Raw genomic sequence first — 25,382 nt, 5'->3', positions numbered from 1 at the left:
AGCTCTGATCCCTTTTTTGTGTGTGTTGAGTTCATTGGAATGGCGAACGAATCAGATCTTCATTGATTTTAGCTTCACTTGCGATCAGAGTCAATGTGGTAGGGGTCACGGACATGGAGATTACACACTGTTTTCTTCAGGCTCTGACAGAGAACATGTGAAGGGGCTCTGCTCTTTGTGTAGCTTTTCCAGGGGGACCTTTATGGTTCTTTTTCGCATGTGACTATTTGTAGTTCCCCACCCACATTGTCCATACACTCGAAGACACACTCACATGTATGTGTGTATATATATGTATGTGTATATGTTATTCTGAAAGTATGTCTCTGTGTTTAAGTCTGATGATATCAACGGATGCTTGAAATGCAAAAATCTCTCAAGCTCCTTCTTTGGAGTTGTCTAGCTCTCCTGGCTCTTCAAAGGGGTAAGTGTGAATACCAAGCCAAACACATTCGAATGAAAAAAAATCAAACTATAAAACCCTCAATTCAATGTGTTGGTGTGTGTGTGTGTGTGTATTATGAACAGGAATGGGGGCAAAATGTGGAGGGAAAAGCAATGCACCAACGGTGAGGCAGAGACAAGAGATAGGAGGAGGAGGAGGAGGAACAAAGTTCAGAGTGGAGATTAGGAACAACTGTCCAACGTGTCCGGTCATAAACCTTCACCTGAGATGCAAAGGCTTCACTCAGTCGGCAGTGGATCCTTCCGTCCTCCGTCTCGTATCATCCTCCTCCAGAGGAGACTGTGTCGCCAACGACGGCTTGCCCTTAGGCCCCTTCCAGGCCTTCTCTTTCTCCTACACTCACTCTCTTCCCTTCCCTCTCTTTCCTTCTTCTTGGTCTTTCCAGTGCGAATGAATGACCACTCCTCCTAATGTGATGCTTTGTGGACTGCCCTTTTATGATATGGTGTATTTACATTCTTCAGTTTTTTGGTTTCCTCTTTTATTTCTATGATAAGTGATGTGAATGTGACGTTTCAACGTGTCAAAAGGACCAGTTGATTTGATTAAAATGATAGTCAGCGGCGTTACGACGTAATTGCATGCCTTTCGTTTCGATTTAAGCTTAATGGAGTGTATATATATATATGAATATATGTACAAGATAGGCGTCAACTGAGTTTCTAGAGGAGGAGAAGGGTGATGATGAGAACAAGTAACAACATTACAAGGAACGATGTATCTAAGGGAGATGCAGAAGAGAGATAGTGTGAACCTACTAGATGCACCGTTCCTGATCCTTCATCCTTTACTTGTATGCTTGATGAGCCTGCACTCACCAAAAAAAAAAACATTAACATATCTTTCTCCATTCAATCTTTTACTCCCAAAGTATTCAATCCCCAGAGGGAAATGCTCCATCAATCCGTCCAGATCGGTCATCACATATTGGCTAAAATCGTATCGATCCACATTTGTAATGGGTTTACATGCAATCTGTAGCTATACAATATTCAACATTTTTAAGGATTTCCCCTACACTGCGTTTCAAAGAGAATAAGCTATAAGCCGTGATCACTTACAGTTATACTCAGTCCACCCGATGACCTGATTTTCGAGATCATAGAGAACGAGCTTGTTCGAAAGCACTAAATCTGCAAAGGAATAAAAAAACAGTTTGAGGATCGAATTGAATCAAACAGGTAACTATGAATCTGGATAACCAACATTATAGTGGATAACAAGAGAAACAAGACAAGCTTATAAAGAAATGGACTGATGGTAGGCTGAAGCAGAAGGTCCACACATCCATACATACTGCTACTGAATAGAAGGAAATGGTTGGTGGAAGCAGTAAGCACGACCAACCAGTTGGAAGGTTTAAAATATTTGTTACATTACCTCCCAAAAGAGTCAGGTTTCTCCTATCTCGGGATTGCATTCCGCTATTTTGCCAACCAATGCACCAAGAACCTTCCTGTGAAAGCTCAGTGTTACGGCACCGTTAGGAAATCTATAACAAGATTGAAAACGGAAAGCTGGTAGCACATAGGGATCATGAGAGTGAAAACAAATACTTACATGAGGAAATAGATAGTCATGGGGGTAAACTCTCAGAATAACTGAATTCTCGAAATGGAATGTGACATTTGGAAATACATCATCAACTCTGCAGAGAAATTGAAATGTAGTTTGCATAAGAAAACCATTGAATGGTTCAGCAACTGCAGAATTTATAAACATGATAAGGTTGATGCGATGACATCAGAAATGAGGAAACACACGCACGTAAACTCTAATAATGTCACAAATTTCCATGGGAGATGCATCCGAAAATTTGAAAATACAAGTGATATAAGAAATTGAACATTCCTCTTCAATATGTTACTTACCTTCCAGAGTACTGAAAGCATTTATAATTGTCATGCATTATATTAACTTTCAAACCAGGCTCCTGCGAGATTATCTGACAGAAAGATGCACAATTATTAGTGTAGAATAGCCAGTTAAAATTTTGAGAAAAATTGAAACTTTCCATGTAGCCTACCTTCTTCACAAGTGGTTCATAGATTATCTCCGGGAGATAGGCCAGTGTGGTACCACTGTCAATTATGGCTCCTTTTCTGTCTCCTACTTGAAATAAATCTGCTGGCACATTTAGGAATTCCTGACCAACTTGAACTGCTGTCATATTGACATTGTAATGCGGTCTACAATACAAGAAAAAAAAACATTACATTAACAGAAAAGGTTTCTAGTGTGAATATAATAATTGATGCAGAAGAACTGCTGCCAGAAAAGAACATGCGTGAGTGCAGCATCTGTTATGTTTATCAAGATGATGATTAAGTAGATATCGGGAACCAGCAGAAGCAAACTACACAATACTTTTCCTCCAAACCGGAAATGCCAAATATTAGTATTTTTCAAACAATAACACAGGCAATTCCCACGTGTTGTCAAGGTCATTCTATCTTAAAAATCACGAGCACAAGAGACAGTCCCGTTAGATGAAGTCCTAAGTACAACTACAATAGGAATAACGTGGCTATGATGTTCATATCCTCATATGCCTTCCTAAAATTGACTCCCAAAATTAAAAGCAAACAACATGCCATTTTCAATAGCACCATATGGTTGCAGAAATCCTTGAAAAGAAAAACATATTAAAAAGTAAGAAAAAAAAAAGATCTCGACATACTGATTAGGAACCAGAGGTGTCATGTTTACTTTTGGTTGCACAACATGTCCTATTGCAAAAATACCTCCTCCATTTCTCCCATCTAAGCAATGAGCGAATATCTTTTTCACTCTCCCTGTAGAAGCCAGCTGGGAAATCATGGAAGAATTAGCTTTCCCAAAACCAAGTATTCCATCAAGTGCTTCTTCATTAGATGAATCTAGGTCTCCTGACTGCCTAGCACCACAGCTACAACAAAAAAAATCATAAAACACTATAAACACAGTCAATGATGAATGAGTAAAGTTTCCATGGAAAAGATAAGATAAAATATAATGGAGAATTGTAATACATTTTCACAGTTCTAAAGAAAAATATGAAACAGGAACTAGAAATCATCATATCAAGACCGATTATAGTGCACAAATGGAATGGCTAAATCACAAAGAATGATTTCCAAAGACATAAGTGGACGTGAAAGAAACAAAATTAGCTGTGACAAGAAGAAGAAAATCAAAAGGGAAGCAACCTACCGACCTCTCATGACCACAAGTATACAATCATCGAGATGGGCAAATGTTTATCAATAATGCTAAACCAAGCAAGAAGATCCAAATACTTTGTTTAGTTTCTTAATGTCGCAAAGAACTGACTCACATGGTGCATTTCAACTAAATTTAGGTGTCTTGGATGCACCACTTCCATTAGAATCTTCTTCACACATCTCTTCAACCAATCAAAACTTCTCCTGTTTTTGCCTTTGAAAGCACTTTAAGAATCGTTTGGCAATCAAGTTACAAGCTACACCACATCCCATTTCACAATAGCAGCAATTCGTAAACAGCCAAATATTTAGCAGACAACAGAAATCAATTCTAACCATGTTGCAGCAGTTTGCTAGTTTAAAGAGAGTTAGGAAAGCTAGATAAGAAAAGATGACATACCCAAATATAACACTTCCATTAGCTGTTTTTGTTTGGAGGTCACCAGATACGCTGTCATACTGCACAACATCTTTTACAAAATACCCTGCAGTGGAGCTCCCATCTCCATATATCTCGAGATAAGGACACGACATGTTAGCTTTGCAGCCTGAAAGAGGACCCCCATTTATCTGGTAGCAAAACTCTTCATCACAGGGAACCAATTTTCCAGTGTTTGATTCCTTTATGTTGTAAAGTGTCAGCTCAATCTATTGCAATTAAGAGAAGAAAATAACACTATAAGAAACAGGACAAAGCTATTAGAGGGAATAACTAAAGTCTCCAAACACTAATAATATCAATAAACAAACATAAATAGAGTAGAAAAGAGCCCTACACCAAGAGAGCTTTTTCTTGGGCATTCTTTGCACTGGATGCAATTGACCCACGTTATATCGCTCCCCGTGTCTACTTGAACATAGTAGCTCTTTGCAGGTGTCCCGATTCCAATTTTAGCGTAATAAAGTCTGCAATTTGGTGAAATTAAGCACGTAAAAGTTCAAATACACAATTTCATAATCCCCGTTCAAAATCGGAAACAAGCTATGAAACAGTGATGAGACACTAGTATATCAGTTAAGCTTCACGCTTAATCGAAAAAGAAAAACGAAGAACTCCTACTCAAACGAGTGAAATCAAACAAGTACCAAACCCAAATCAGGGTGAAATCGGAAACTGAGACAAAGGCCTGAGAAGATCAGAAACAAACCCGAGGATATCCGGACGACCGGAGCCACCGAGAGGGAGATCGATGCCGGCGAGAATTCTGAGCTGACGCCGATCGTCGTGCTCCTTCAATGCGAGGAGCGAGCCTTGAAGCCTGGCGTAGCGGTACTTAACGTTGAACACTCCTGGATTGGAAGCGGCTCCGGCAGCAGAGTCGGAGACGACGACAACAACCATCAGAACCGCCGTAAGAAACAACAACAACATGAATCTAGGCGGAGGAGCAGAGATTGGGAAATAGACGATCGATGATATCATTCTCCTTCTCAGGTGACTGATTCCACCGTCGTTTTCGCCTTCGTCTCCGACTCACGGCGGTGGCTGAGGAGGAGGAATTGACGGGAGCCACCGGCCGGCGACGACGACGGAGGGAGAAAACAGAAAAAATAGGAAAATTTGAGAAATTTCCGAGCAGTTTGTTGTTGATCAGTTCGACCAATACGGAAAGACAGATTATATACTTTTTCAATTACTTGCGTGGATTTTCCCTTTTCTAGGTTAATCTTTGTTGGACTTGTTAGGTGGATAGTTTTACATCCGACCCCTGAGTTTACAATCATTTTCTTTTATAACCCAAAATCTTTTCAAAAGATCAATTATAACCTAAATTTGTATATCGCAAAAAAAAAAAGAGAGAGGGGGAGTGCTGTGGGCATTTACGTGGAATCGATTCTTTCCACTTTAGACAATCTATATCAATTCAAGTTTTATGTTAGATTTGATTTGGTTTGGATTTCATCTGATTTCTAATGATAAAATATTTATTTTAAAAAAAATTTATGATTTTCCGGTTATTTTTATATCAAGTTCGAATTCGTATTTTGGGTTATATAAATATCATAATCATTCGCTTATATTGAATTTGATTATGATTATATATTATTTGGTTTTGGTTTTGATGGATTCGGCATATGAATAACCGGAATCAATGCCAACCCCCCATTAGTCAAGGATGTCTAAATTTGATCTCTTTACAAAGTTTGCTCTCGTAGCAAATATAAAATTTTGGATATCTGAATTCACATTTTTCATTATGCATGATATGGTATATTGTGTGTGTGTATATATATATATATATATATATTATAACAGTAACTATACCAAGTTAAGCTATAATATTATGCATTTTGTGATAAAGATCTGCTCATGGTACTTACTATTTGTGCATGTTTATATATGTGTGTATATATACATTCGAATCAATTTGGGATAACCAAACTATCAAACACACGTGCTGTGCATATACACACACATGACACATATGAAATTGGGAGAAATTACTATATGAGTAAACCGACACGTCAAGGCGTCAATAAACATAACCCAATATCGTTCATGGTTCGTTTTGTCCCGATTTACATATCGTTTGCAAAATAATACAATACAACAACAAGTAGGTTTACATACAAAATACAAAGATACATTCTTCAAATCTCTATGACACACAGCCCACCAGATACACCCACAAACGTGGTTCAACTTATTTCACACAGAGACAAACAAGCGAATGAGCACGAATAATGGCGATACAAAAGGATAAGGAGACTCACGTGGAAGAAGAAGAAGGTCCAGTTGAAGGGTTGAAGGCTTGTTGCTCGGCGCAGGTGAGTCCATCGTGCGGACCGGCCTCTTCTCGGCCTATACCCAAGAGGTCGAGGAAGTAGAGGTAGTGAGATACTATGGTGTTCATTGGGTCGATATCGCCTTGGCCGCATGTGTATTCTCCATACAGGACATTCATTGTGGTTCCGAAGGTGGGCCCCCGTTTGGCCAGAGTGTCGTTCTTTGTCGGTTTCCAGTTCCCGACGAAGATGTCATGGGCCGAGGGCTGTGACTTCTTGATCGGTGTCATCCATCTCCAGATGGCGGCTTGGAATGCAATTGTCGCGTTCTGCTCGACGTATTCCGGGTGGTGTAGCAGGTCCACCTTCAGGGCCTCTCCCGCGGCACCGTAGTTGAAGTTCCTTTGAAAATCGAAAAACCAAGGAATTTCCAACCTCTGACTCAGGAAAACACGATCCAAGGGAACCATACTAGCCCTAAAGATTCCATTGATTGACATCCCGTTTCCATCTTAATCAACACTTAATGACAATTTTTTCATTACAAGTAGCGACAATCTGATCAACTATACAGTCAGACGCTCGGGCACCGATTAGTTCGAGCTACCTTCTAAAGCGAGTGTATAAAATGTTCTATGTGAAATGTGGGGAAATAACCTCCGTATATGATACTTTTAGCATGAATATTCAAATGCATAAAACGCCCCAATAGAAGGGAGAAAAAAAAAAGCATACCAGTAGATGGGTAAGGCCCCACGACCGTAGTACTCAGCTCCAGGCGCGCAGGGGTATTTGTATTTCCAAGACTCGTCACAGTAAGACTGGCTTGGGCTCATTTCCCTGTTATAGCAGAGACCCCAAGCTGTCGGTCCTCCAGTTGCAACTCCATAACCACCTACATCATCAAGGAATACTCAAAAGTTACTTATGGAGAGAAACTGTTAGTGGTCCAAGAGAATGGCAGAAACATTATGCATTCAGAGATAAGATAGACCCGTTCCTTTAACAGTAACGGTCAATTTTCTGAACGGGGGATAGGTGTTTTATAAGTGGTTCAAATTAGACATTGTAATAACTCAAGTTGATGGCATTTACAAAAACTAAAATCAGAGTTAAGAAGAAATCAACATGACGTCTTGGCGGCGACGTGGCCAAGGAAGGCAGCAATCTCCATCTGTCCCTTTAGTTTTCCTCCGGTGGTGCCAAAGCCAAGAGGCTCATAGATGGCAGCAGCAGTGATAAAGGACTGGTAGTCCCAGAAACCGACAGCATGAGCTACAGGAGTGTTTCTTTTAGCGAAGAGTTGCTCAAATTGGTAAACCTGGAAATAATCTGATATCGTCTGGTTACAGCAGTAGATCGACCAGTAACTACACTCCCATCCCTGTACACACATCTTCTTCCCCTTCACCTTCTTCACGCGAATCGTCTTCTCCTCCCCATTTGCAACCAAAGCCAAACATGATACAGCCAACAATGCCAGAATAATAATAGCACCACCCCGGAAACTCTCCATAGCTGACTATTACAGAGCAAAATATCAGCTACAAGCTGCGAAAGGAACAGACAAGATGATGCGCTCGTTTTTTAAATTCCCTTGAAGAATAAAGATCATTGACACGAGCAGGAACTGTAAACCAAAATTTCACTTAGCAATGAAAAGATCGTTCCTGAAAAATGATATCGCCACATAAATTTCATCATTTTAGTAGGACTGCATCAAATCATCCACCAGTGGCAAAAGTAAAATCTAAACAAGATACAGAAGTCCGGCAGATCTACGATTAATCAGTTCAGCTAAACCATGAGCTTCAGATCGAAGCACTAGTCATTTCCGCAGCTCAAAATCTTGAAGTCAATCTCAAAAGAACGAAATCGATAAGATAGCGAGCAAAATCGAATCAGTTACTACAGACAATAACCAAAACACGGAACGAGTACAAATTCAGATCGGAGACCATACATTCAGAAGAAATGCACTTCGCTCGCCACCTAAAGGTGTAGAGAAAGCGCGAATACGCCAAAGAGGAGACGATGTATAAGATCAGAGGGAGCATATTAATTAGTAACTACAGCAGTGAGAACTACCACTTCGAAGAGTAGAATCTATGGAGTTTTAAAAACGTGGATTCAGATCACAGATCTTTAGATGATGAAACCGATGATTCAAAAGCGAATCAGACTTCTCGAATCTAGATTCTAGGAATGCACCAACTACAATTTTCTCACTAGTAAAACCACAAAATGATAATCGCAATGGAAACGAGAATCCGACGAACAAAGCTTACCGGTAACGGACTCAACGAATGTGAGGAAGATCTGGAGAGATCGAGAGTCTTGTTTGGCTTCAACGGCACAAAAAACTTGCCGAGAATAATGAGAGATTCTTGAAGAGAAAGAGGGAGAACAAAGGCGGGTGACGGATCAGCGGTCTCTATCAGCCGTGTGATGGGGATGAAATCAACGGTGGAGATTGAGTTTGGCGAGAGGAAGGTGTCGGTATGATAGGACAGGCTGGAACGTGGAGTGGGCCCTACGTGAATGACCGAAGGCGCATCCTTCCACCGACAGCCGCTCAACAAATGAGAATTCTGACGCTTGACTCCCGGTTTACATAATCCGGTTCCGGTTTAAGATTCGGTTTGATTGATTCCGGTTCGCTAGACATTTAACATGTGTACCAGATGAGATTCGGGCCAAACCGAACGGGTTAGGCCCAATGAAATGATGGGCTTTACGTGGCGTCTTTTCAAAGTTTGTAGACGGAGGTCTCTCTCTCTCGTTCTCAACCGTTGACAATGGCGTCAGCTCCCAAGCAGCCTCAACAATATCCCTCTGCTTCCAAACCCCCAAGGCATCCGTCTTCCGCCGCCGCGGAATCCCCAATTCTGAACCCTAGCCCTAACCCTATCCGTAACCCTAACCCTAACCCAAGCATAAGCGTCTCACCGCCGATGGATAATTCACCGATTACGATGGCTCGGGAGGATCAGATCCTCGCACGTTCCTCTCATCTTACCCGAACGGAGCTTCTCCGGCGCCGGTCACACCACCTGAGGCAGCTCTCCAAGTTTTATAGAGATCATTACTGGGCTCTAATGGAGGATCTCAAGGCGCAGTATAGGGAGTACTATTGGAGATTCGGCGTCAGTCCTTTCAAAGACGAACAGAACCAGCCGAATAAGAGACGGAGGCTGGGGCTCGAGGGAGAGAACGGCGATGGTGATGCCGTGGAAGGCAGTGGAGATAACGTCAATAACAATGGTGGCGGTAATGGGGTCACAACTGATCTGTATACAAAGATCAATTCTCGGTGCTCGTATGGGGGTTGTAAGTTGAAGGCCATGGCGCTTACGAACTACTGTCACCTGCATATCGTCAATGATAAGAAGCAGAAGCTCTACAAGGCTTGTGAGTACGTCATCAAAAGGTTTGCTTTCGAACTCCTTTTTTCTCAGTTTTTGATTCCCACAATCTTCATGTTGGTATCTTTGCTATATGTTACTGTGTGGTGGCTTCAGAAATGATGTAATGCTGTGAAAGTTGCTATCTTTGGGCGCTGTTTTTATGCAATGACCAGGAGGAATGAACTTCCTTGCTATGTCTGTCATCGCAAAATTGCAGAAGGGATTTGGAAAAGATCCCGAGCTTTGTTGAATAGTTTTAAGGGAATTGGTAGATGAACCTTACCTTGGAACGCTAACTTTAGTTAGTTATCCTTGGTGGCCATTTATAGGAAAGGAGCTTTTGTGTGAAGTTTTTTGCTGTGATTGCTATGGTGCCTATGTCTGAGCCGTCTCCTTCTGCATCTGTTTTGCAAGCAGTAATAGTCATAGACAAGATTAGGGCATGTTGAAGTTGCCACTGAACCAGGGGATTTGATCCTTGTTACAGTTAGTGTAATTGAGTTGGACTAGGTCAACTGTTCCAGTAATAGTTATAGACGAGATGTCTGCTTGATATGTTTCCGTCTGTCTCATAGAATTTGTTTGCAGAGATTTCTGGTGAATTGTGTGCTATTGAGCCTACGGTAAGTGGAAATTGTATCTCAGTCAGTTTGTGATCTAACACGAAACAACTGTGTTTCACCAATTTGTCTCCTAAACCATCCAAGTTCCCTTGGCATATGGTACCAACCAATCATTTGTCCTAGGCCAGGTTTCACAGGAAGCCTATACCTTAGTGGCGTTCATCGCAGTTAATCAACGAGTAGGGAGAAATTCCAAACCCTAACTCTTAAATCCCCTCTTTCAATGTGCTTTTATATTCTTGTAGCTCTCAGTAGTATCACTTTTTTTTAATAGTTTGCTTTCATGTTTGTCCTCTTCCTAAACAATTCAAGAGTTTTGTTTAACATATCCCTGTTATGCAGCATCTGCCGAAACATCATTGTTCTATTTGCTTTGAAAAGATCTTACTCAGAATACTAGCTTTAGATCATTCGGTTAATTGAACTTGTTCTCAGTCTTTGTTGTTGTATTGTACATTCAGAGCTCAATCAGGACCAATAACGTGTAGCCGGCCAACACTTGCCTCAACTGTTCCATCGCTGTGTAATGTGCATTTCCTGAAAACCCAAAAGCATGTTGCTCGGGCTTTGAAGGATGCCGGTCTAAATGTTTCTTCATCAAGCAAGGCTCCGCCAAAGCTCCATGTCATAGTTCCCGCGTTTGTAAGCCATATTCAAGAAAAGAGAAAAGCCGCGCTGAAGGAGGATAAGCTCGAAACTTTAGTAAAAGAAGAACAAACAAGCTGAAGTCCATCCATGACAGCGCGAGGAAGTAATCCGTCGGGCAAAGTTGTGCAGGAATTCTAAGGTGGATTGGAATTGGATAGTCATGGTTTTGTTCATTCTCTTGTTTCATTGCTTACCTTTCTGACAGGAATCTTTACAGGGTAAATACTGCAAGACTTGAGCTTTGTGATCATCTTGCCCATTGATGAATCATGCAAGCAAACACAACCCCTAGGATATGGGGGTTACAGTACTTAGAGATGTAGTATTACTTTGTTTGTACAGATAGATAGATAGATAGACCTGAGTCTAGAAATGAAGAGCCTTCTCTCTGCTTGTGTTATCCCTAGTTCTGGTCCTATCATGTTTGGAAAACTCTTGTCTTCTGATTCCGATGCATTGACCAGAGATTCATCTGCCTCTTTTCTACCTACACTTGCGATATCTTTTTCCAAATGCCACCCGTATAAATTTATTATAAAATAATTTTGAGGATTATTCAAAGAAATAATATGAAATTAAACATGAAACATACGCTTATGGTATGGAAATCTTCATGGTCCCGACAGAAACCTCGTAGAATGGTCAAAATTGTCGTATTGATGTCCTCGGGCGAAGCAAACATTATAAAAATGCCCTTGTATTCCTTCAAAATTACAAAATTAACGCGATTGTTTAGATATTGGACGTCGGATACCAATTCAATTCGTACGTCGATTAGGGGTGGACATTTTTACCCGACACCCGCGGGTTTTCGGATACCTGTCTCACGGATACCCGGGACTCATTACTCGTGAGATAATCAGACAGAGATCGGGTTTCGTGAGATAAAAAACCCGAGTTTCGGATTCGGGTTCGAGTTTAGATATGTGAAGACGGGTTATCTCGCGGGTACCCGGTATAATAAAAAAATTACAAAAATACCCATAATTATGTAAGACACTTACCAAAATACCCCTCTTCACTAATAACCCTAATTCACTCCAACCCTAATTTCATTTAGTTTTCTATCATTTTTCAGCCTCCCCTCTCTCTCTCTCTGCCGAAAGAGACATCGTTCGCTCTCATCTCCCCCTTGCCCTTGCGAGTCTCCGTCGTGCTCTCTCTCTCTCTCTATCTGCTCGGAATCTGCCGTATTCTCCCTCAATTCCGTCGTCGACTTGTCGCGTTACGTTTTCAGCCGTGATCTCCCTTTCTCTCCGCCTTGTTGCCCTCTGTGTGTGTTTTCAGCATTGCTACTCTCTCTCTCTCGTGTTGCTCTCTCTCTCTCTTTGTGTTTTCAGCCTTGCTCTCCCTTTCTCTCCGCCTTATTGCGCTCTCTCTCTCTCCGTTTGAAAATCAGACATTTATTTCAATATCCTCTTGTACTTGATGTTTTGGATGATGATGTATGGTGGAACCTTATGGAAATGTGATGTATTCTGGGTTGTATTAAGTTATAGTTATATCGTATTACAGATCTGTTACATGTTATGAAATTTAATTATGTTCGGGTTCGGGTTTTACGGGTACCCGGTCTCGTGATCCGGGTATCCGGGTTTCGGGTACCCGAGTTCGGTGAGATAGAGACTGAGACATTCGACCCAAAAATCCGACGAGACCGAGATCGAGATATCTTAAAATGTCTGGGTACCCGCCCGTGCCCACCCCTAACGTCGATTCGTTAGAACTAGGTTTCACAACTCACTCATTCTCAACTCCTCAGTTCATGGTTCTCACTTTCTCAGGCCTGAAACTCGCCTCCCCGTCTCCGATCGGCCAAAGATCTCTCCTCTATATCTGAGTGACAAAGTTAACCAAAGAAGAAGGAAAGAGTTGGTCGAACCTCAGGGACATGGCGAATAGCAAGTACGAGTATGTTAAGTCATTCGAAGAGGAGGATGAAGTTATGCTTCCCAACTTGATGGTCGTCTGCATCGATGGTCGCGATTTTTGTCGGTAAATTTCCTGCCTTTTATTGGTCATTGGGTTTAGGGAAGAAGAGATTCTAGATACACTTTTGGGTTTATTTACAGTTTCCTCGCTCCATGGTATATTGATTTTATCTCTCTATTATGTAATGAGAACTGCGAAGACATGCTTTAGTGGGTTTGTGGATTTCAGAGGTTATGGCATGTTATAGTCATCATCTTCGAATATCCTTAACAAGTTCAGGCTCGATTGATAGTGTCTGTCTTTATATCAGAAGGATATTTCATAAAAGGGTGCGTTAAACATTTTATTATTGATGAAACGGGAAACCTGATTTCAGTTTATAGGATTCTGATGTTATGTATGCTGTTGGATATTACTTCAGTATGTTGTAGCTTCCGCACTTTTTGAGCACATTGTGTTTCATATTGTTTGTGGATGTTGAGCATTGATTTAAGGGTATTATCTTATGGATATATATCCAGATTTTCTCTTCTGTGTTTTACACCTGTTTTTACTTTAAATGGTTGTAGATTTTCTCAAGTCCACGAGTTTGAAAAGCCAAATGATGAAATGGCCCTTAACCTGATGAATTCATGTGCAGCCGCAGTTTTAGAGGAGTATCCTGATATAACCTTGGCATATGGATACAGTGACGAGTATAGGTACCTAGTAGCTTTTCTTGTCTTAGTTTATTAATTTTAATCTTAATTTCTTCCGTTTACTAACATGATGTTTTTATCTTCTCTATAGCTTTGTATTTAAGAAAACATCAAGATTCTACCAAAGACGAGCCAGGTATTAGTTGGATCTAAATTTTGTTGATTTATGTATTCAACAGCAAAAGGGGGTTTGTAGAATACACCGAACCTTTTTCTATTTTGTTGTTTTTAAGTAAGTCCGCATCTACTAAGGAAAAGGTGCATTCTTCTAATATAGAAATACTTGCATACTTCTAAGTGATTCAATTATGATGGTTAGTGATAATATTATATTCTATATTTGTTGTGTTTAGTACCATAGATTATGTAGCACAAAGAGATGAAGAAAATATGTACTTATCGATGAGTATATTTCTTCTGTCTGGTTTCATGAGTAGTTAACTTGCCTGTTCTCATTTAATACGCAGCAAGATACAGTCTTTGGTGGCTTCATTCTTTGTTTCCGTCTATGTAACGAAGTGGAAAGAGTTCTTTCCACAAAAGGAATTGAAGTATGCTCCTTCCTTTTGTTCGAAAGTTATAAGTTGTGCATCAGTCGAGGTTCTTCAAGCTTATCTTGCATGGAGACAGCGTGACTGTAAGACCTGCTGATATCTGAAAAAAAAATTGTTTCAACAAATTCATGATGATTTCCACATTGTGGATATTATGGAAGATTTCACGTATCAGAACTTTGGTTGAAATAAATGCTGTAGCTTTCAATGACTTCCTTTGCTTGGTTGCAGGCCATACTAATAATCAGTACAACACTTGTCTCTGGATGTTAGTCAGAAGCGGGAAAACCAAAAGTGAAGCACACGAGATTTTGAAGGTATCTTGTTTATGTTTTTCTCATGACGAATTGTAATTTTTGTTGCCGTGGAAAATGTTAAGCAGTCAATAGAGTCCTTACTATTAGACGCGATAGTGCTCTATAACCGCCGCCCAGTTTTATACTTACAAGCAAATTTCATTCTTTAATCACACTTCTATCTATCTATCCATAATCATTCAGGGTACTCAGAAACAACAGAAAAATGAGCTTCTTTTTCAGCAATTTGGCATCAACTATAAAATGCTTCCTGAATTGTTTCGCCAAGGTTCATGCCTTTACAAGACTAAGGTAACCTTCCATTATATTATTATCTGAAAAATTAATAACTATGCTTTGCAGCATGTTTATGTCTGTTGTTTAACATGTATACACTTATAATATACATATTCGGAATTTAGACTTTTCAATTGCTAAGTTTAGCTCCGACAAGATTTGTAGGTCCTGCATGTATAGTGAACCAATTGCTGGGCATGTACATTTGTCTCTACTGAATTTTCTCAAATCCGTGTAAAATTGTTCGAATGTAGTAGATGTTCCCTGCAGTTTGTTTAGTTTTCACGTCTTACAGGAATATGTACTATACAAAACTGCTATATCTCACTGAAAACCCGTATCTTTCTCCAATGGTGAATAGTAACATTTTCTCTGGTAGGTGTTCTTCTAGCATATGGTTGTGTGAGATACTTCTACAGGTTTAATTGACAGAAATATTTAAGCTATTCATTTGGGCGGAAATGAGCAATTTTCTTGTTCTGCTATCAATATATATATCAAACTTATTGTAGGTGTTCTTTGTGCAACTTTGATTGTGCTTACATTAAGGTGGAAGAAACTGTGAAGCATGATGAGAACGGAAATCCCATAAAGAGATTGAGGAGAAGAGCCATTTTGGTACATTCAGAAAATATTGCTGGGAAAAGCTTTTGGAATGAGCAGCTCAGCCTTCATAAGGATCTTGGTCATTTCACGGTAGAGGTCAGCAGTATTGAACGAGATTATGTTAGGTCGTTTGAGTTTGAGAACAGATTGCTACCTTTAACTTGGGTGGTGGTTAGGATTGATGGCTGCCATTTTCACAGGTAATATGCTTTATTTTGCTAGATGATGTTTCTTTCATTTTGCAGAAGTTAATGGGATAGGCCAGATATATGCATGGGAGCCTTAGATTCCAATATCAAATCCAAGAAGCTGTCTGTCTGTTTAGTTTGCATAGATCTATTTGTGGTTGTAGTTTCTAGTGCTTCTTAAGAAAAGCATATCAAAGTGGCAATGCCGATATCTATTGTAGAGAAGTGAAGTTTGAATAAGTCATATTGAAATCAATGGAATGTAGTTGGATTGAGCAGGAAAATGAAGTTATCTGATTGATTACCAGTCTATCTATGTCAGCAAATGAAACTCATGGAGCTTGCATTGGTTTTTTATAGATTTTCAGAAGTTCATGAATTTGAGAAGCCCAATGATGAGAAGGCTCTGAAACTTATGAATTCATGTGCAGTGGCTGTTCTCGAGGAGGTTCAAGACATTGTGTTTGCTTATGGTGTCAGTGATGAGTACAGGTATACCCGATTTGTCTCCTCTTTTGTTTTTTCATCACCTTCTAGTCTCAAACTTACATTCTTTATAGTTTATACTAATGGAGTTACTTTTCGGTTGCAGCTTTGTCTTGAAGAAGGACTCCAAGTTCTACAATAGGCATGCCAGGTTTGAAACTAATTCCCGGAATACGTGTCCCTGCTCTTGAGTCTTGACCAATACACCAGATTTGGGACTTATTCTGGAAGTATTATGGTATTGCAGTAAGATAGTTTCTTCCGTTGTATCCTTCTTCACGTCAACATATGTGATAAGATGGAGAGAGTTCTTCCCTCACAAAGAATTGAAGTATCCACCATCCTTTGATGGCCGGGCTGTATGCTATCCATCATATGAAATCCTCCTGGATTATATGGCATGGAGACAAGTTGATTGTGAGTATTAATATCTTAGAAACGATTTGGAGTATTATCGTTGCGGTATCATAGAAATTCTTTACCATTTTCTTTTTGCTTCCTTCCGGATGCAGGCCACATTAATAATCAGTACAATACGTGTTTTTGGATGCTCGTTAAATCTGGAAAAACCAAAACCGAAGCACAAGAGTACTTAAAGGTGCATACAGTATCCGTTGAGCTCGCTCTCTGATCAACGGTTTGCTCCACAGTTCAAACTATCGTATCTCGATATATACAATGACTGTGTTTTTTTACGAATCCTGTCATCTAGTTGGCGGTATATATCGTTAATTTCCGTTTTTGCATTATGCCGTACGAAAGCAGGGTACGCAAACGCGAGAGAAAAACGAGCTGCTAAGGCAGCAATTCGGGATAGAGTACAACTCACTTCCCTTGATCTTCCGCATGGGCTCTTCGGTTTTCCGTTGTAAGGTTAGTCGTGTTTGCCTCCCCATAAAGACGTGGATATCATGTCGTCGTATGATGTTTTTGTCTGAGAAATCATGATACAAATGCAGAAGAACCGTACTCAAAAGCATATATAAATCGACTGAAATCTGGTTCAACTGTGTGCAGAAACAGGAAGCTGTGAAAGAAGAAGATGGAGGAACGTGCAAGAAAGCGGAAGAGGAAGTGGTAACAACGACTGACCACTGCAACATAATCGAACGCTGCTTCTGGGAAGAGCATCCACACATCCTTGCCGCATAGACAGACATGTTATAGTAACACATGTAATGACTTTCATCAATTTTTTTTTTTTTTTTTTTTTTTTTGAACTTCTCAAGGGAAGACTTTTATTCTTTTGAAGAAAGGGGAATCTTTTATTGAAAAACAAAACATAATAATATTATTGATAAAGTTATGGACATCGAGTTTGACAAGCAACCTATTAATGTACTTGTAATAAATGAATGATGTAAGGGAAAACAAAATAGTTGACATATATATATATATTGAAATAGGGCCATTGAATAACCACCAACCAACCAACTCAGTGACATTATTGAACCCAAAACCATATTTTACACTCAGCAAATTCAAATACGTAAAAAAATTCAAATAGGGTCGGCATCACTTTTCCCTTTCTTGTTTTTTACATTAGTATTCACACACCATAATTTTACGATTTGATGCCTAAAAAAATTTCAGAATTCATGTTAATAAAATCTGTAATTGATTTTGATTCCAAATCACACTTATATCACTTAAATGGAAGATCTGAATCTGATCATGTTTCTTTTTATATATATATAATGTGTTTGTTGGTTGGAAAATAAATTATATGTCGTAACGCGGACAGATTGCAGATATATTACCCCCAACAGGCAAACCCAAAAAAAAATATATGCTTAAAATATTTGGCTGTTAATGTCATTCACTAATTACCCAAAAATAAAATAAAAGTGAAAACATAACGCTCGTGTGTGTATGCATGTGTGTGAATAGATTTAAATACGTGGACGGTTCTACCCCCCACACTCACCGCTCTCTGTTTCCTACCGTGACCATAAGATTCCACATTTATAACAGAGGATCCTTTTTTTCATTTTCTTTTCCTATATATATATATAAATATTTAAATATATACATATATACAGTGTGTGTGTATATATATTTATATATATATTTGGACAGAGGAGAGAGAGATCGCTGTATCTGTCAATCTTTGTTTTCTCCGATTCATCTCTTAGAAAATGGCCGAGGCCTCTCCTAAATCCGTCTACGACTTCACCGTCAAGGTACCTCTTTCATATACACACAAAAAAAAAATCTCAGATCTTCTGCATATATGAATGATATTATATATATATTTTTCATTCAAGAAGAGATTTAGTTATTTTCATAAGGGGGCAGCAAGCATATGTATTTTATATCTTGGTTTGTGAATTAAGTGTACAGTTATTTTTTTTCTTTGAGATAACGAAAATATGAAAACCAAAATTCAGGACATCGGAGGTAACGATGTGAGTCTGAGTGATTACAAAGGGAAGGTTCTTCTGGTCGTAAACGTTGCCTCCAAATGGTAAATTCTTTTACATCTTTTTTTTTTAGTGTTACTTTTTAGACACACACACACATATATATATATATATACAAGTAGTAATATATATATATAAACCTTGGATCTAATTGCAGTGGTCTGACTGGTTCTAACTACAAGGAACTGAATGTTCTGTACGACAAGTACAAGGAACAAGGTTAGTGATTTGTCCCTAATTATGACTGCCACTCATTTTGTTAATAGAAATTAGTGAAGAAGAAGAAGTTGAATTGTTAAGAAGAAGAAGAAGATGATGATGATGATGATGATGATGATGATGATGATGATGTGGGGATTAGGGTTGGAGATATTAGCATTTCCATGCAACCAGTTCTTAGGGCAAGAGCCAGGCACCAACGAAGAGATTCAGCAAACTGTCTGCACCAAATTCAAAGCCGAGTTTCCCATCTTCGACAAGGTTTAATCTATTATGTTCATGCATGCATGGTTGCGTATGCACGTACATAGATGTATCAGATATCTCTCACACGTGATGATGACGATGATACACATGGAGGGCAGGTAGATGTGAATGGGAAGAACACAGCGCCACTGTACAAGTTTCTGAAGGCGGAGAAAGGAGGAGTGCTGATAGCCGCTCTCAAGTGGAACTTCACAAAGTTTTTGGTCGACAGAAATGGCAAAGTTGTCGACCGATTCTCTCCCAGGACTCCTCCCCTCGACCTCGAGGTCTCGCCTCCTCCATGTCTCTTTGTCTCTCCATATTTTTTTTAGATAATCCAGAAACGCACCAAATCTGTGACCTTTCCACACGCTTATATTTGAACTCAGATAAGAACATGTTTTGCATGTTCTCGTACCAGTAGACCACCCAAACTTGGATCGATCTCTCCATGTTAATAAGCTCTAACGAGATTTTCTCTTATAACAAGATTCTTTGTTTTGGTTTTTGGCAGAAAGACATTCAGAAACTGCTGGGAGAGGGTTCCTCTTGATCATGGTACGATCCCTTGCATGTTTACTATGTTTTACAAGCATGGATGACGACATAACCTCAAGAATTTCATGTGATTTCTTGCCCATATTCCCAGATCATGATCTTATTCCCGATTTCATCTTCTTGTTTTTTGTTGGGTTTCTTTTTTCAGGTGCCGAGTGGAAATAGATTCGCCGTTTTGCAGGTATCGGTTAGACAGCAGAACGGCCAAAATCACAATGAACCCCTCTGTTGTCATAATTTTTCTTTGTTGCTGCTGCTATATCGTCACATGTCGGATTCCTTTGTAACCATATTTAAGATGGATTTCTAAATTGATTATGCCCTATTCTACAATTGATGGATTCACATCACATGAGATCTACTCGAAGCCGCCACCAAATCCAAAAACAGTTTGGTTGGTCCAAACCTATATTGTAACGTGGACCGACCCAATTATTGAACGTGGAAAAATTAGTAACAAAAGCTTCGGCCGTATTTGCCTGTCTTACACGGCACGTGATACGCAGCTGTCACAACGAACAAAGTGAAGTTTCCAATTCAAAGACGTCTCTTGTAGAATGTTCCTTCCTTGGTGGAAAAGGAACTCAAAGCATCAGACACACAGCTTGGCCGTAATCCAAGCAAAAGTTGTCTGAAACCCCAAGAAGATACCATTGGATGATCATACAATCAAACTCTTTGGTTACTTCTGTCAGTTAAATCAGTTAGCAGACATGTAAGAATCATATCAACACGCTCATCATGGCCAATCTAATGGACCCAGATAGTTAGATTAGTTACCTCGGCCAAACACAGAGGTCCATGACTAGTTGGTGAAGCTCTCTAAGACAGCTCTCACCACTGCATAAGGAAAAGAACACATCTATCAATGTCAGAGAGATCGTCAATGGCACATTTACTCAGAGAATGAGGCAATGGAACTCGAGTTTTATTCATCGAAACATTCGTCCCAATTCATACACATTAGACTACATTCTACACATCCATGGAATTGAATCAGACATCAGATTAGTGTTCGGCTAATCTCAAACCTGCAAATCCTCTATCGGACAGTTTCCTCGACGATTCAACTTCATTGGAGACCTGTTATTGGTGAACCGAAAAAGCAGGTCTTGTCTCGGCTCTGCAATGGCAGAGATTTCATTCCTGCATTGGACTTTCTGGCTCAACCAATTAGGTCGGACATGAGGAATGAGGTTTTGTTCAACTGCACAATTTGACAGTGCAGGCCACAGCTTGTGCCCAGTATTTGAGCCTAGCTTTCACGTCATCGGGATGATCACCTGAACAACACAATCAGACATCAAATCTCCATATCCTTTCAAATCACACGAATCTTGGGTCAGATAACTCTGACATCAAGATTGTGAATTTCGATCCCTGGAAATCATGTGACGTTCTACAACATTACCACAGCCAATTATCCAAATGAAATCCCAGCAAAGCCAAGATCAAGCACCCAATCGATCCGAAAAATTAGCAAAATTTACAGAAGTGCATCTTTCAAGACGAGACATTTACCAGGGCTAGAGATCTTCCAATTAGCAACCGGGCTAGCCGCAGCTAGTGGAGGCGGCCGAGACTCCTCCACCGGGGAATTTTCCGGCGACTTCTGATGGCTTTGCTTCTCACCTAAGAACTTCTGGCTCATGGAGTAGCACAATTCTAGGGCCGGCAAAGTGTTGCAGAGCTCAGGGATCTCGTCGTAGCTGAACCCAAACCCTAGATCCAGACAACCTTTGAGCTCCTCGAGATGGTCATCAGTCAAGCTCTTGGTCCTCCTCAGATCGTCGTCGTCGTCGTCCGCGGCCAAGGCCTCCACGTAACCCTCGAGCAAAACCTGGCTCTTCTTCTTCTCCAGCTTCTTCGCCCTCTCGCCGTCGCTCCGTCGGTTACGACTAGCGATCTCGGCCCAGGTTGTGTCGATTCCCGCCTCTGATGCTTCATCAAACACTAGAACGGGGTTAGCCGCAGCTAGTGGAGGCGGCCGAGACTCCTCCACCGGGGAATTTTCCGGCGACTTCTGATGGCTTTGCTTCTCACCTAAGAACTTCTGGCTCATGGAGTAGCACAATTCTAGGGCCGGCAAAGTGTTGCAGAGCTCAGGGATCTCGTCGTAGCTGAACCCAAACCCTAGATCCAGACAACCTTTGAGCTCCTCGAGATGGTCATCAGTCAAGCTCTTGGTCCTCCTCAGATCGTCGTCGTCGTCGTCCGCGGCCAAGGCCTCCACGTAACCCTCGAGCAAAACCTGGCTCTTCTTCTTCTCCAGCTTCTTCGCCCTCTCGCCGTCGCTCCGTCGGTTACGACTAGCGATCTCGGCCCAGGTTGTGTCGATTCCCGCCTCTGATGCTTCATCAAACACTAGAACACTCTCCGATGCTTCGGTCTCTGGGACCTCTTGGAGAGAGAGCGGCCACGGATCTGATGATTCGCAGCGAAATTGATCCATTTCTGAGGATTTCGTTCTCTCTCTCTGGAAGTTTTGTGTCCTTATCGGAACTGTGAGATAGAGAGGAGAGACGATTTGATTTCTTATAAAAGACGCGAGCATCCCCTATCACCCATATGATGCTGGACGTGATGGTGGTGATGACGATGACCACATGATTATGATGATGATGATGTGTGGACATGGATCTATATTCATTTAATTTTTATGTGGACCATATGTCCAACAGTTGTTAAAGGCAAAAAAAGAAAGAAGAATTGCTCTCTTCCAATCAATTATGTGTATTGTGTTCCATAAATTTGGAAATTTTATAATATATATATATATATAGAAATAATGATGAATTTATATGGTGTAAGTCATAAATGACGTTATTTTTTTTTTTGGAAATGTGATTTGTATCATATATTTTTTTTGTAAATGTGATTTTTTTACAATAACACAGTCAATAAAAGGAGAATAATAAATTAATTACTGTTTGTGTGTGTATGTATACATTTGGGCGAAACAACACGATATTTGTGGTGTATGTATATATGTGTATGTAAATGCCGTATGATATGTTGTAGAAGGCCCATATGCACGCATAAAAGCCCCTCGACCAAATCTTTGTTTCAATTGCTAACGACGAAAAAAGAAATGGCTTGGTCTTCTTTATGTCTCGGAGTCTTCGTTGACGTGGACTTACATGTGGACACGTGGCGCGTTTTCATTGCATATGACTCTACATGTGGCGGTAGATTATTGGAGAGAAAGTCAAACAAATGATTGTCGTTTGAGCTGCATTGTGTGTATATATATGTAAGTAAGAAGTTCTCTCCATTTCAAAAGGAATCATAAAGATTCAAGACTTTGATTGCTTCCGAGTCAAAGCAGTTGACTTTCGATTCTCTCTCTCCCCTTCTGCTTTTCGTTCTTGCGGATTTTGTAAACAAAGATTAGCCATTAATCTCCTCTGTTTTTTGACGCTAATCTCTCTCCGTTGGGTTGATTTCCTCACCGACCATGGATTCCGTGGAAGATCTTTACGAGGACTACGACGAAAACATCTACGACGCGGATCAGGATCACGGGTTCGACGAGGAAGACGACGATGATTTCGCAGATTTTGCCTCGGAACACCAGGTGGGTTTCATTTGGATTCCTTGTTAAATAAGCACAATTGAAGTTCTTTACTAAATACCAAGGATTATGGGCGTTTAGTTGATGAGTTTTCTGTCGTTTTGATCTGAATCTTGGTGTTTATCTGCTCAAGATTTATGATTTCCTGCGATTTTTCTTTTTAAATCTACGCATTGAAATCCTCTGATTCTGATCCTGAATCCGTTGTTTTAGTATCATTGTTCATAGTTTCCCCTTCGAGTTCTTGATTTGAATCAAAGATTGCGTTCCCGTCCACAGTCTGATGCGTCGTCTTTAAATATCCGCACACCTTTCTAGAGAAGGTACGCCATTTTAACGGAAGAAGACATTCGAAAACGTCAGAAAGATGACATTGAAACGGTTTCCACGATCCTCTCCATCTCCAAAATCGAAGCAAGTCTCCTGCTCCGTCACTGTCGATGGTAAGAAAAAAAAAACACGCTATGATGTAAGAAAGTTTGTCGATTTATTGCGAGAACAAACGTATCCGTTGGACACTCGTTCACGCGCTCCGTTTTCAGGAGTGTTACGGAAGTTAACGAGGAATGGCTATCGGACGAAGAACGAGTCCGTAGAGCCGTCGGTCTATTGGATAGAACCATCGTTCCACCTTCTGGTGCCGGAGAAGGAGTACGTTCTTACATTACGAAATCTCGATTTCTGAGGTTGTGTTTTTTTTTTTTGTTGTTGTTGTAAAATGACAAAACGAGTTTTATGTTTTAGCTGAAATGTGGAATCTGTTTCGAGTCTTGCCCTACCGAGAAGCTTTCCTCCGTTTCCTGTGGCCATCTTTTCTGCCCCGAATGCTGGGAAGGTTTGTAGTATTCTTGCATCTGAGATCTTTGTCAGAAGATAGACAAGCAGTTACCTTCTCGAATTTCTTACGGGCTCACTCCTTTCAGGTTACATCAGCACGAGCATCAATGGCGGTCCAGGGTGTTTGATACTGAGATGTCCTCACCCGTCTTGTCCAGCCGCCGTTGGTCAAGATACGATCTCGAGATTTGCATCAGAGGAAGAGAACGAGAAGTATGATCGGTATTTTCTGAGATCATACGTTGAAGACAACAGAAAGGTAATTAATGGTTTTCAAAACTATACGGCTTATCAGAAAGGGAGTAAGATTTTAATGTTATCGTCTCTTTATCTGCTCGTTCTTTATTCAGATGAAGTGGTGCCCTGCCCAGGGATGTAACTACGCAGTTTACCTTGCTTCTGGCTCCAGAAGTTACGATGTTTCCTGTCTATGTCTGAACAGCTTTTGTTGGAACGTAAGTTAAGCTTTCCATAGTTTTTTCGTGTTAAAATTTGTATCGGCTAATCCGTAAACTCGAGTTTCAGTGCACCGAGGAGGCTCACAGTCCCGTGGACTGTGAAACAGTTGAAGATTGGTTGCTAAAGAGAAGCTCTGGATCTGAAAACCTGAACTGGTATGAAGTCTGAACATATGTTTCTGTCTTCTTTTAGTTGAAGATTGGTTGCTAAATGCGTCTGAAAACAGGATAAAGGCCTATACAAAGCCTTGTCCGATGTGTGGGCGGCCAATCGAGAAGAGCTCGGGCTCGAACAAGATGACATGCTCACCGCCTTGTTCATTTGAGTTCTGTTGGTATGTGTGTATATATTTCATCTCTATATACAGCAATTGCAGAAGGAGATGGCTCATAAGACTGAACTTATGTGTAATATACGAAACTTCTTCAGGCTTTGCCTTGAGCCGTGGTTAGATCATGGGGGAAGAAATGGTGGCCTTTATGCTTGTAACGATTATTTCAAAGCCAAGAAAGAGGAGACTGAAAGGATGCGGAAAATGGTGAAAGTTCCACTGGAGGAATACGTGCGTTACCACGAACGTTGGGCGAGCAACCAATCGGTACGCACAACGTTTTGATCTATGCCTTGGTTTTTGTAGGTTTCATACGCTCATTGAACTATGAAGACGTGATATTCTTCGCCGGTTGACATGTTTTGCAGTTGAAGGAAAAGGATATCGCAGATCTAAACCTCGTGGAAACGGTGCATGTAAGAGCCGTTGGTCTTGTTTTCGAGACATCATGCTACTTTCGAATAGTTAGATAGTTCATATTAGCGGCGGCTTGACTTCTCGGTGTTTTTGCCAGCTTCAGATGCTAAGCGACATTCAGTGTGAGCCGAGATTTAAGCTCCAGTTCATCGTAGAGGCATGGCTTCAGGTTAGCAGGGAAAGAGCG

General features: G+C 40.5%; 8 protein-coding genes and 1 long non-coding RNA gene across 20 annotated transcripts in view; 5 read left to right on the top strand and 4 right to left on the bottom strand.

The window, feature by feature from the left end:
• Positions 1-22: 22 nt before the first annotated feature.
• Positions 23-985, top strand: LOC104800909 (uncharacterized protein At1g05835). Its single transcript, XM_010523904.1, has 2 exons — positions 23-424; positions 529-985. The coding sequence occupies exons 1-2, from the start codon at positions 355-357 to the stop codon at positions 858-860; spliced, it is 402 nt and encodes a 133-aa protein (XP_010522206.1). The 5' UTR covers positions 23-354; the 3' UTR covers positions 861-985.
• A 78-nt stretch (positions 986-1,063) lies between these two features.
• Positions 1,064-5,276, bottom strand: LOC104800908 (aspartic proteinase-like protein 2). Its single transcript, XM_010523903.2, has 10 exons — positions 4,818-5,276; positions 4,446-4,575; positions 4,070-4,317; positions 3,147-3,374; positions 2,493-2,655; positions 2,338-2,411; positions 2,027-2,114; positions 1,847-1,922; positions 1,528-1,599; positions 1,064-1,274 (listed from the first exon to the last, which is right to left on the bottom strand). The coding sequence occupies exons 1-10, from the start codon at positions 5,090-5,092 to the stop codon at positions 1,129-1,131; spliced, it is 1,500 nt and encodes a 499-aa protein (XP_010522205.1). The 5' UTR covers positions 5,093-5,276; the 3' UTR covers positions 1,064-1,128.
• An 843-nt stretch (positions 5,277-6,119) lies between these two features.
• Positions 6,120-8,794, bottom strand: LOC104800907 (chitinase-like protein 1). The gene is made up of 4 exons (XM_010523902.1): positions 8,685-8,794; positions 7,525-7,947; positions 7,132-7,291; positions 6,120-6,798 (listed from the first exon to the last, which is right to left on the bottom strand). The coding sequence occupies exons 2-4, from the start codon at positions 7,910-7,912 to the stop codon at positions 6,381-6,383; spliced, it is 966 nt and encodes a 321-aa protein (XP_010522204.1). The 5' UTR covers positions 7,913-7,947; positions 8,685-8,794; the 3' UTR covers positions 6,120-6,380.
• A 374-nt stretch (positions 8,795-9,168) lies between these two features.
• LOC104800906 (INO80 complex subunit D-like) lies at positions 9,169-11,564 on the top strand. 3 transcript variants are annotated; one of them, XR_769826.2, is made up of 3 exons: positions 9,169-9,826; positions 10,888-11,213; positions 11,292-11,564. XR_769826.2 is itself a non-coding variant. In XM_010523901.2 (2 exons), the coding sequence occupies exons 1-2, from the start codon at positions 9,195-9,197 to the stop codon at positions 11,150-11,152; spliced, it is 897 nt and encodes a 298-aa protein (XP_010522203.1). In that variant the 5' UTR covers positions 9,169-9,194; the 3' UTR covers positions 11,153-11,564. The 3 variants fall into 3 exon arrangements, 1 of the variants encoding a protein (XP_010522203.1); XR_769827.2 differs by having other exon boundaries at positions 11,280-11,564; XM_010523901.2 differs by having other exon boundaries at positions 10,888-11,564.
• A 595-nt stretch (positions 11,565-12,159) lies between these two features.
• Positions 12,160-17,441, top strand: LOC104800903 (tRNA(His) guanylyltransferase 1-like). Of its 5 annotated transcripts, none has more exons than XM_019201006.1 (14): positions 12,163-12,347; positions 12,859-13,069; positions 13,576-13,707; positions 13,796-13,840; positions 14,172-14,341; positions 14,490-14,575; positions 14,759-14,866; positions 15,401-15,657; positions 16,006-16,137; positions 16,238-16,282; positions 16,379-16,548; positions 16,644-16,729; positions 16,897-17,004; positions 17,149-17,441. In XM_019201006.1, exons 2-14 carry the CDS (start codon positions 12,966-12,968, stop codon positions 17,281-17,283), a joined length of 1,578 nt encoding a protein of 525 aa, XP_019056551.1. In that variant the 5' UTR covers positions 12,163-12,347; positions 12,859-12,965; the 3' UTR covers positions 17,284-17,441. The 5 variants fall into 5 exon arrangements, with proteins under 5 accessions (XP_010522202.1, XP_019056551.1, XP_010522198.1 ...); XM_010523896.2 differs by having other exon boundaries at positions 12,163-12,754; XM_010523895.2 differs by having other exon boundaries at positions 12,163-12,760.
• LOC104800905 lies at positions 16,425-17,307 on the bottom strand. The gene is made up of 4 exons (XR_769825.1): positions 17,224-17,307; positions 16,961-17,065; positions 16,614-16,691; positions 16,425-16,517 (listed from the first exon to the last, which is right to left on the bottom strand). It is a non-coding gene; the product is annotated as an uncharacterized LOC104800905 (long non-coding RNA).
• A 761-nt stretch (positions 17,442-18,202) lies between the features above and the next one.
• On the top strand, positions 18,203-19,910 carry LOC104800901 (probable glutathione peroxidase 2). Its single transcript, XM_010523892.1, has 7 exons — positions 18,203-18,314; positions 18,522-18,598; positions 18,712-18,773; positions 18,916-19,034; positions 19,139-19,306; positions 19,534-19,577; positions 19,726-19,910. The coding sequence occupies exons 1-6, from the start codon at positions 18,270-18,272 to the stop codon at positions 19,570-19,572; spliced, it is 510 nt and encodes a 169-aa protein (XP_010522194.1). The 5' UTR covers positions 18,203-18,269; the 3' UTR covers positions 19,573-19,577; positions 19,726-19,910.
• A 44-nt stretch (positions 19,911-19,954) lies between these two features.
• LOC104800902 lies at positions 19,955-22,106 on the bottom strand. Of its 5 annotated transcripts, none has more exons than XR_769822.2 (5): positions 21,895-22,106; positions 21,099-21,483; positions 20,609-20,860; positions 20,358-20,417; positions 19,955-20,265 (listed from the first exon to the last, which is right to left on the bottom strand). XR_769822.2 is itself a non-coding variant. In XM_010523893.2 (3 exons), the coding sequence occupies exons 1-3, from the start codon at positions 22,027-22,029 to the stop codon at positions 20,781-20,783; spliced, it is 600 nt and encodes a 199-aa protein (XP_010522195.1). In that variant the 5' UTR covers positions 22,030-22,106; the 3' UTR covers positions 20,485-20,780. The 5 variants fall into 5 exon arrangements, 1 of the variants encoding a protein (XP_010522195.1); XR_769823.2 differs by having other exon boundaries at positions 19,955-20,262; XR_769824.2 differs by having other exon boundaries at positions 19,955-20,208.
• Positions 22,107-22,872: 766 nt separating this feature from the next.
• Positions 22,873-25,382, top strand: part of LOC104800900 (probable E3 ubiquitin-protein ligase ARI7) — a 3,560-nt gene continuing 1,050 nt past the window's right edge. Inside the window, exons 1-11 of one of the 2 annotated variants that reach the window (XM_010523891.1) lie at positions 22,873-23,154; positions 23,470-23,594; positions 23,694-23,802; positions 23,896-23,986; positions 24,075-24,247; positions 24,339-24,443; positions 24,514-24,602; positions 24,674-24,781; positions 24,877-25,045; positions 25,147-25,194; positions 25,299-25,364. In XM_010523891.1, the coding sequence (XP_010522193.1) occupies positions 23,035-23,154; positions 23,470-23,594; positions 23,694-23,802; positions 23,896-23,986; positions 24,075-24,247; positions 24,339-24,443; positions 24,514-24,602; positions 24,674-24,781; positions 24,877-25,045; positions 25,147-25,194; positions 25,299-25,364 (1,203 nt within the window). In that variant the 5' untranslated portion in view covers positions 22,873-23,034. Of the gene's footprint in view, positions 23,155-23,469; positions 23,595-23,693; positions 23,803-23,895; positions 23,987-24,074; positions 24,248-24,338; positions 24,444-24,513; positions 24,603-24,673; positions 24,782-24,876; positions 25,046-25,146; positions 25,195-25,292; positions 25,365-25,382 lie in introns of both variants that reach the window. The other variant, XM_010523890.1, reaches the window with a different exon arrangement.

This window comes from Tarenaya hassleriana, unplaced genomic scaffold, assembly GCF_000463585.1.
Source record: "Tarenaya hassleriana unplaced genomic scaffold, ASM46358v1 Cleome7, whole genome shotgun sequence".
NCBI lineage: Eukaryota > Viridiplantae > Streptophyta > Magnoliopsida > Brassicales > Cleomaceae > Tarenaya > Tarenaya hassleriana.
The sequence above is the reverse complement of the archived record's forward strand: the minus strand, read 5'-3'. Positions and strand labels throughout refer to the sequence as shown.